Genomic DNA, 10,140 nt, shown 5'->3' with positions numbered 1-10,140 from the left:
GTGCTGCCAGGGGACAGAGCCCTGCACGGTTCTCCCCGAGCTGGGGGCTGTGCTGGCAGTTGTGACAAACTGGGAGAATCTGTCCTGACAAACCCAATCAGGAGGAACACTGAGCTCCCAGAAAATGAGAGGGGAAGCACCAAATGGAGGGTGAGGTGTATTTTTGCATTCATGCAGATGCTGCACAAAGGCAACTTGCCTGCTTTGTGGTAGAGTATGTGACAGGGCACTGCAGATGGCCCAGAGGGAAAGGTGGCAAAGGCAGAGCTTTGGTGGTAATCACAGAGAATTTGCAAAAGGCTATGGCTGTTTGCTTTCAGCCTCATCCTGACCCCATCATTATGGATGCACTGATCATTACTGGCTTATTAAAGCTTAAAAACAGAGGGCAGAAATTTACTCTTCACACTCAGGACTGTTCCTAAGAGCTTTGAGATTATAGAGCAGATTTGGTAACTACTGAAGTGAGATTTTCCAGGGACATCACAGGCTTTGGAATGTGTCCTGCAGGACTAAAATGAACCAAAGCCCACACTCCCTCTTTGTTTAGATATTAAACTGAAGTTCATTCACTTCTTTGCCTCGTGTAGGGAGACCTTTAAAGCCATGGACTCCAGTGCAGGCTGGAGATGACTGTAGGGCTTGGTAACCATCACCAGTTCTTCCAAAGACATGGAGCCCTGGGTTGAAACCAAGGCCCAGGAGAGTGGGATTCAAAACTCAGTCATGTCCTCCTGCTTTCTATAAGCTCATCTGGTGATGATGGCTTTTGGATTCTATTTTAAGATTATTCCATTAGGGAGTTCTAATTTCTGAAAGGAGCTATCTCTCTGAGGGTAACCTTTGTGGCAGTCTGAGTCTTCGTTTCTCTTTGTTTTAAAATACACTTCCCTAAACACTTAGTAAAAGGTGTCCATATAATGTTTTGAATTTCTTAGACTGTGACATTCAAAATTTTAGATCTACAATGTTAATGGTCTGTAAAGCAGCACACAGCAGTTTTAATAACCTCGATTTACTCTGTAATAGTCAAAATTATTTGTATATCCCACAGTGACCAAAATGGAAAATATGACCCCCTCACATTTTCCTCTTAAGCAGTTCCAAGTCAGCAGTTCCCTAAAGTGACAATAATACTAGAATAAAACATAGAGACCAAGGATAATGCTATGCTCAACATTTTATTTATATTTTTGTGTAAACATAATTTGCTTTGTAGGCACAATATAACAAAAGCTCTAAAGCAACAAATACAATTAAACAGTGTTTCAGTTCACTTCAATCAGGCTTAAGTTAAAGAAGCTTTCACAGTTCCTTTAAGGCAAATTGAGAAATAATTTGTTTCACTTGAAGAAACTATCCAATTGTCTCAGAGTTGTTTAAACAACACTGTCAGTAGTAATCACAACCCTTCATTGCTGCTACAGTAAGACTTGGTCAGTAAAAGCCTTTTGGCTTCACCAGTTTGACCAGCACAGGCTCCACCCCTGCCAGTGTGACACTACTGCTTGTGGTCTCCTGAAAGGTACTTAGGGCTTGTGGGCCAAATTCTGCTAGCACACACCCTGCTTCCAGAATGGATGCCTGGAAAACTTCCATTCATATCAGCAGAACCTCCCTGCATGCTCTATTGATAGCAGTAAAGCACAGAGCAGAGTTTAGCTTGCTGATGGTCACCCTCAGCTGCGTTGCACTCAGGTACTTCCAGCAGCACTCCTTTGTACTCACTGCAATTACCTGATATTCTGCTGACCAGAAAATGGCCCTAAAATTGGTGTGAATTAGCATGAAGAGTATTTTTTGCCTTGCTAACAAAACCAGAAAGAACTAGCCAAAAATTATGTGATTGTTGTCCCTGTGGTGTCTGTGGCCATGACCAAGATCACCCATATTTGTCTTGCAGGGTAATTTCGAAGCAGAGCCCACCAGACTGTGGTTTAGAACAGAAGAATGGGTTTGCTATTCTGCTTGCCCTACTAATTTAAGGCCTTGAGAATGCCACTTACTGCCAGCTCGAAGGTCACCAGCAATATTGCTCACTTTGGCATCAAATCAAAATTCCTAGTTATGTTAAGGTCTGTTGCAGGACAACATCATTACACTAGCTGCAAAACAAAATTGGGCATGTTTCCTACTGCTGTCAGCTGATGAGTCATGAAAACCTAATGGCCCTTCTTAAAAGTCCAACTGGCAAGCCCAATAAATGGAAAACTCTCGCTGAATACATATTTTCTTCTGTGGATAAAGTCCCTGTTTGGGCCCAAAATGGCACTGGAAGTATAGGAAAGTCCAGCTTGAAAATAAACTCAACTATAATGAAGTGAAGAGAAAAATGAAGTTCTGGTTGGATCAATAGTTCAACAGCTTTTTGGCATTTTTCCCCACAGTTATTTCTTGCTGTTATTTTTGAATTTGTTTGACCCAAGGGGAACTCCTTCAGAATGAACCATCTGCACAATTATCTGACAGCGACTTCATGAGCACAGTGTAAAGAGATGGACATTAATACTCAGGCAGCAAAACCAAACAAACAGAAAAAACCTAACCAGAATCTTCTAAAACCACACATAAAAGTCATCCAGACCCAGAAGTCCTCCCACACTGAGAAAACCCTGAGAAGCCCCCACTTTTCATTTTTCTGTATTAATTTTTAACTTCTATCGTAACATGCTACTTGTAGATTTGGGTGAACAGCTAATCATGTCTGGGTAAACACCTTCTTTTGAAAAAATAAATATTAATTTGAAGCTGTAGGCATTATGCAAGGTCTCTGCCAGTCCTTCAGCATTTCTACTGTATGTGATCACAGTAATTTTAAAATAACTGTTTTAACAAGATAGTTGAGGACCTGAGTAGCTGCTGTTTGGATAGGGGAAGGACGTGGAAAAAATATTTATTTTTTTCATGTTTAGATATAGTTTCCACTAGTGGGAGGTAGATAAGACTAGCTGGTCTTTGAATACTTGATCCTGTAAATAATTATAAATGTAACTGTACATAAGGAGCAGAGCTTTTGATAGAACAATTCACCTAGATAGAAGTTATCCCTGTACATGATTGGTGGTGGGATTAAGGCCTAAACCTCATTTTTTACAGGGTTAACTTCTGCAGGAGTTCAGCTCCAGCCTGACAGCTGACCACACATTAGCAATTTCAGAGCAATAAACTCCATCACCGAATTTCTTTCCACATCCTGATAAGTGATCCTTACCAATGCAATTTAAAAATGAAATTTAAAATTGGTTTGAATTTGACATATGAGTCAGTATGTCCTTACCAGAAGATGTTGATCAAAGCCTCTCAATTAATGATTTCTTGCACAATTTCAGATTCCATGATTCTAGATGAGGTACTTTTGAAAATTAATATAGGATTGCTTGTGAAATGATGAAGTATGACTGAGGAAAATAAAAAGCAATCTTTGTTGCAACTTTTATTTGTGGTTCATTAAAGGAAAACCATTTTAACACTGAAAATCCAGAAATAGAAAATTATCCCTCCAGTTACTAGAATCTTTCAGACAGCAAGTAGGGATTTATTTTTTTTTTTACTGTTTCCAACTTGCAAAAAAAGCCCAAACCTCCCAAATAATTTTATGCAAGATGTTGGAATTTGCATGAGAAAGATGCCCATCTAAAATTACACAGTAAGTTAATAAGGCTTTCAAACAAGAACAGAAAAATCCATGGGACTCCTACAGGGAAACTGGGCATTACACAGAAACGTGGTAATACTGCACTGGATGAGAATGGCACTTGAGTTCAAAACAACAATGATCAACAGCTCATAGCTCAGCTGACTGCAAACAAATACAACACACACTGTACTACAGCATTTGTTCACTGATGCACAGAAGAGATTTCCCAGTCTTGCTCCCTTCTCCTGTCGGCTCTTGCTGCTGCCCAGCTCTGGCTGCTACTGGATGAAGGGCATGCGCTCCTTGTTCTCGTTGTCGCCCTCGTGGTCCTCCTCCTCCTCGCCAGCCTCGCTCGTCTCCGTGCTGTCGTTGGCCATCTGCACCACGAAACATCAAGGACATCACAGCACCTTCCTCAGCCCTTGGCTCCTCCTCATTTCAGCTGGATTCACTGCATAAAGCCACTTGGGAAGCTCAAGGAGACAGGGCTGCCACAGCAGAGTGAACGTTCTGTCTGTGCACAGCCCCGGCACCACTTCCAGCCAAACCTGCAAGCTGCTCCCCCACAGCTCACAGCTCTATTTCCTAACAGAAGGCTTCTGGAGGACAGCTGCACACGGGGACTCTGCTCTGTGCACTTGTAGTAAACTGATAGTAAGGGCCTTGGATAGGAAACACAGCCGTGTAGGAAGTTTACAGAACGTGGCACCTCTGGGCTACAACTCCTGCACCTGCTCTAATGGATGGCCCCACCTGAGGCACAGTGTGAAAGCTCAGGGGCCAATTTCCTTTCTTTTATATGTTAAAAACCCAATGAAACTTTACAAATATAGATGCTGCCAGGATACACCCACGACAGAGTGAAGATCCCAGATCATACAGGAGTGGGAAGAAACTGCATTTTCATATTTTACTGAAGATGCCTGCACAGGCAGTACACAATTGCAGGAATCTGTAGCTCAGAGCAGCATTTAAGGAGTACACAGTGGTTTTTTCACCTGGAAATATTTATTACGAACTATGTAAAGGTGCAGGACCCTCCAGCACTTCACCCTGTCAGTGTAACAGGTCTGTGGAGTACAAGAGTCTGGCTGACTGCATGGGGGTAGTTTAACAGCACACATTGGTGTGACTGGATTCTATTATACACCCATGGCACCTCTCTTAGGACACAAGAAGATTCTTGTATTAGCTCATAACTGCTTCAAAACCAAATAAGCAAGGGACCCATTTAATTTTTGAAGAGAAATGCAATGATGTTCCTTCCCTGATTGATTATTAGCCTCTGGTGGAAATAAAAATCTCAAACACAGCCTGATTTCAATGCAGAAAAGCCATTGCTCTGAAGTTACCCATATTTTTGAGTTAACACCCTTTGATGAAAGTGTATTGTTCCACAAAGTAAGGTCCTCAATGCCTTCCTTTCCCTTGCAGAGTGTTTGTATGAGACTGGGGGGCAGTTTCAGAGTGAGTAAGAGCTTAACTCTAGGTCTAGGTTCTTTCCTTTTGAAACAGAAGGTTTCTCAGATCTGAAAGCAAACTTCACACATCAGTATTGATTTAAAGTCAGGTTTGCATTACCTTCTTTACTGCTCTTTCCTACACCAGTGAATCAGTGAATGCTCAGGAGAGCCTGGCTCTCATTTACTACTGCTCTCTGAAAGGTTTCTGGACCATCCTAAGAGCTCCAAATCTAGTGGACCAGAGCTCCATCATGACTATCTTCCCTCAGGATATTTCTGGACATATTTATGTGTTATACTTCATATATTACACTAACCGGTAAACTAAAATTCCTACCAAAAGTATACTCTAACTTTACTGTGGGAATCAGAAAGCACTTTTATGTTTGCCCACTGCAGCAATATTGACTGGGTTTTTTCCTGTTCAATCCACCTATTAATACAGGAATTGTTTAGTTGGAGAAGTGTCTGTTTGTTTTCCTCACAAGGGCAGAAAGAGATTTGGCAGTTTTACCCCAGTCCAACACTTGCTGGCTCATTTTTGGAGAAGCAGAGAGTGATTCAGTAGAGAGAAGTAACTGCTGGCACTTCAGCAAGTACATTTCACTTGGGTTAAATACAGAATTTATGGTTATTGGTGGTATTTGGGTGCTACAGATTTAGAAGAAATCAGTGTCAAAAAGGGACATGTGGGACATGTGTCCAGCATGTGTACATCATGTCTGTGCTGTGCACTCACCAGGGGAGTGGGTGCTTTCTCCACATCCAGAATGAGTTTCCCTATATTTCCCCGGTCATGGATTCTCTGCATGGCCTCCTTCACCTGAAAGAAAGATCACTATTGATAATTTTCAGTCACACCATGAGAGAACCCTGAGTCCCTCCCTTCCAAAACCTGTGAAACATTTGCCATGCTCTGTGCAAGGTCACCCAAAGAGCTGCTTGAGAAAAGACCAAGAGTTAAACATTTTTTAGTGACTTTGTAAGGCCTGGCTTTTGCATTGTGTCTGCCAAAATGGGATGTGAGTCCTGAGGACAGCCTCTGAATAGCAAACCACATCCATAAGGTTAATGCAGAACCAAAGTGATGGATAGCTGAGGTGCAGGGAGAAACACAGGCTCAGGGAGGTAATTCTAAAGGGGTGCTCATTGCACTCCATCTTTGCAGAATATTTATCAAGACATCCTACTTTCACTGAAAGTATAAAACATTTTTCTAATTGAACTATGATATTTTTCAATTTCTTATGGGTTACCACAGAGGAAATGCCATGCCCAGGCTATGGCTGGGATTAATGCAATACTGTGGGTCTTGTTGCCTAGGAAAACATTTCTTTTCTTTTTTTTTTTGTCACTTTTTTCCTTATGTTTTAAATAAAAATGTTAAATAACTGGTGTCCTACCATATCACCAAACCCATCTGTTTAACAGCTGGCTGCAATTAGTGCATGTGAGAAAGGCACAAGAACCTCTTCTTACAAGTGCACTGGAGAGAAGCTTGTTTTGATGTATGAACTTTCCCAACTCAGGAGAGCTCATTGTTGATAAATTGAATTTGTGTGTGAGTGTGTTGCACTGAATGTTTAATGAGCAGCACACAGAGCACTTCTGAGGCCCTGGCACAGGGTGCCCAGAGCAGCTGGGGCTGCCCCTGCATCCCTGGCAGTGCCCAAGGCCAGGCTAAATGGGGCTGGAGCAGCCTGGGACAGTGGAAGGTGTCCCAGCCATGGCAGGGCTGGAATGAGATGAGCTTTAAGGTCTCTTCCAATCTATGGTTCTATAAATCACTAAAAACTGGAAGGTGTCAAGAGTTTCCTCACTTTCACCATGGGAAACTTCAGGAACTGAAAATGTGCCCATAAAGGCCGTCCCATATCCTCCTCATGCTGCTCTTTGCCAGAATAACAGGGTCAGTTGAGACAAAAATGAATTTTATGTTAATAGGATTTAGCACCTGTGACATAGTTCTATTGAATATTTTAAGAATAATGGCATTTATGTTTGACAGAAAATGCTGAGCTGGGACCTGATGGGTCCCACAGTACATTTAAAAGCCTGAATTGGGGTCCAGGCCCCCAGAATATTCCCTGAATGTCTAATACAGAAGGAGGTATGTGATTTTTGAAGATTATACAGCATTCAACTTCCAATTAAATTGAATGGATGCTGGGCACAGCACAAAATGTCTTTCCCATCTGTCAGCCTTACTTGGGAAGCTGACTGCAGTGAACTCAGAATTGCTCCTTGAATTTTAGAGGTGTTCCCTCAATTATTAAATACCAGACTTAAGAAAAATTCTATTAGAACAAAAGAAAAATTGCACTGCAAAAGCAATGGCTTTCTAATTTAGGGCATTATTGTGAATTCACCTCAGAAAACACAATCTTATGAATCCCACTGGATAGCAGGCTGACCTCAAGGCTAGTCCACAAAATCACAATACCTTTTATGAAGCTACCTTGGAGCATAAACATCACTCAACTATCCTGTCAGACTAGCTCTGCACTGTGGATAATATTCCTTTATCCGACCATGATGCTGGAGAAGCAGCAGCTGTATAATTTTTATGTCTGTTATTACCCAAATCAAGCTTTTAGGAGGTTACAGCACAGAATAAATAACAGAATTGGAGAAATCAGCAAATACACTTGCCTGTCCACTGAAATTTATAACCAGAACATCATGTGGAAAGCAGGGCATGCAACATTTATTTTAATTTGTACCACATCGTATTTAGCAAGGCAAATTTGAGAAAATGTGCTTTCCCTGCTTTTTTCACAATATCAAATTTAAGCCCCTGGAGAAAGGTTCAGGAGTTGTTTCCAAGACACTTGTAAGTAACTTGCAAATGCAAACAGCAGGCAGAGGCAGAGGGAACAATAAAACTTGTAACAATAATAGTGGCTATGGAATCCAGATGGAGCTATTAAAATATATAAAAACATTGAGAAGAATTTGAAAAGCTGATACAACATCTGTGCCTTTTAGTGCTATTTGCAACTCACCTACCCAGGCAGTCCAACTCTGTCCTAGTGCAATGCCACTCAGCACTCAATGTCTGAGTTCAGAGACCAAGAGCTATTTTAGAAATGAGCAATTTTATGTTTATGGCTGCTAACAGTCCACTTGTTCAACCAAGACTGCAACTACTTGTTTCCCAAGGTGCCTATTAAAACCATTCCCTCTTCTCCTACAGGGGAGAGAAAGGATTAAAAACCTTCTTTGCTGTGCAAGTATGGTTAAATTGTTCTGCACAGACTATAGGGAAACTTTTAGGTTTTTTCTGTGCCTTTCACAGAGGGAGGAGCTTCTGTGAGTTTGTTCCCCAGTGTTTGCATATTCCTAATGAAGACAGTGCATCCTTCTGCACTTGGTTAAAACCAGACCCAGGCTTCATTGGCTGTACAGGGAGGCATGTAGAAATTCTGGAATTTTCTGGAGGTTCCCTGAAGTGGTTGATGTTTGATTCAAAATAAACATCCCTTCCAGCAGAAAGAATCACAAGGGTTTCCCTCTTCTTACAGCATTCTGTAAGAAGAATCCCTGAATCTCTTTTCACCAATTATTCCACATTGGTTGCTATATTGTTTGCATTTGTCAGCTCAAAGCCAAGTAAATGGATTTTACTTCTGTTTATGTGGATGAATTAATTGAAATTATTCTTGTGCAGTATCAGCCTCAGAGGGCTCTTGGATTGGAAACAGTGCAAAGGGGTGTTTAGTGATATGAGGAGTTTCCACTGGAATAAAGGACAAAACTCCATTGTCCTGTGCTTGCTTTCAGTATGGCTCAGCCCTGAGAGGGTCTGTGTCTGACCTAGTGCCAAAATACAGATTTTAGCCTCGAGAGCCCCCAGACTGACACAATTTCTATCAAAGCTCTGCAATGGAACCAGAACTATTACACATTAGTGGACCACTGGTCCTGGCAGTGATACACTGGATTGATATATATTGATACATATATTGATGTATCTCTCAAGAAAACCCATATTTCAATTTCTCTTCAGTTAATGATTTGCAAAGTGTTTATTTCATTGACAGCAGAAGTGAATCCTGTACAGTAACAGTCATAAACTATCCCCCACTACTGAACACAGCACCTGTGTATGCACTGGGAGCATGGTATGATATTATTGCAGTTACTCTGTCTTTAGTGAGCTGACAGCGATTTTCCTTCAAAGTAAAATACATGCTTGCATAGAAAAAAGAGAATAATAATTATGTCAATTTCTTCCTTCTACATAGTAAAGTAGTAATAATAGCAGATAGTGAAGCACTACCAGCTTTCAGGAATCACAATATACCCACAAATGACTTAGAGAAGTTTAATGAAGTCTCTGTCAGTGCTCCTGACTAATTTGCAATACATTTAACTTTGAGAAATATAGGTTACAAAAGCTTCAAATTAAGCATGTTATTACGTGTAACCACTCTGACCAGACAAAAAGGATTTTCCTATTGAAATTAAAAATAGCAGGCACTACACAATTTTTATCAAACAGTACCTGCAATGCTAAAACAATGAAAAGCAAGGTGTATTCCAAACAGAACAACTAACATAACATGCTGGCATTGTATTTGCATATTTACAGCCAGCTTCTGATTACTCTGCTTTTCCACAGCTTTTGATGTCAGGGTGTAAAACCAGTCCACTGAAAATCAACTAAAAGACTCCTTTTTTTCCCTGAAATACATACTGTACCCCTGCCTTAATTCTTTTTTCTCTATGTTCTCCTTGGATTTCTCTTGTTTGTTTTTAGTTTTCCAGGTGGAATCAATAACTGGGACAGATTTCATGTCTGGCTTTTCATCTTTCATTTCAGTCTTTCATTTCAGGTCTCCACCTCTGCTGTCCTGGTTCCTTTTCCTTTGGAAAGTTCCTGAATAGAGACACTTTCCTGGGTGCAAGTCTGATCCTCTATGAATAATAGATGCCTGAAACAAACAATTATGCTCCAACTTTGTACTGCTACAGTCAGGCCCCCACTTACTTACCCATTTTACTACCAAACTAATTTGTTGTCTGCTTGCATTCAAA

General features: G+C 40.9%; 1 protein-coding gene across 1 annotated transcript in view; it reads right to left on the bottom strand.

Moving 5' to 3' along the window:
* Nucleotides 1–1,162: 1,162 nt before the first annotated feature.
* VAT1L (vesicle amine transport 1 like) overlaps nucleotides 1,163–10,140 on the bottom strand; it is a 57,012-nt gene continuing 48,034 nt past the window's right edge. Inside the window, exons 8-9 of the mRNA XM_054640622.2 lie at nucleotides 5,840–5,923; nucleotides 1,163–4,014 (exon numbers count right to left, since the gene is read on the bottom strand). Of these exons, the coding sequence (XP_054496597.1) occupies nucleotides 3,916–4,014; nucleotides 5,840–5,923 (183 nt within the window). The 3' untranslated portion in view covers nucleotides 1,163–3,915. The remainder of the gene's footprint in view (nucleotides 4,015–5,839; nucleotides 5,924–10,140) is intronic.

Source organism: Agelaius phoeniceus, chromosome 12 (genome assembly GCF_051311805.1).
Source record: "Agelaius phoeniceus isolate bAgePho1 chromosome 12, bAgePho1.hap1, whole genome shotgun sequence".
In the NCBI taxonomy this organism is placed as follows: domain Eukaryota; kingdom Metazoa; phylum Chordata; class Aves; order Passeriformes; family Icteridae; genus Agelaius; species Agelaius phoeniceus.
The sequence above is the reverse complement of the archived record's forward strand: the minus strand, read 5'-3'. Positions and strand labels throughout refer to the sequence as shown.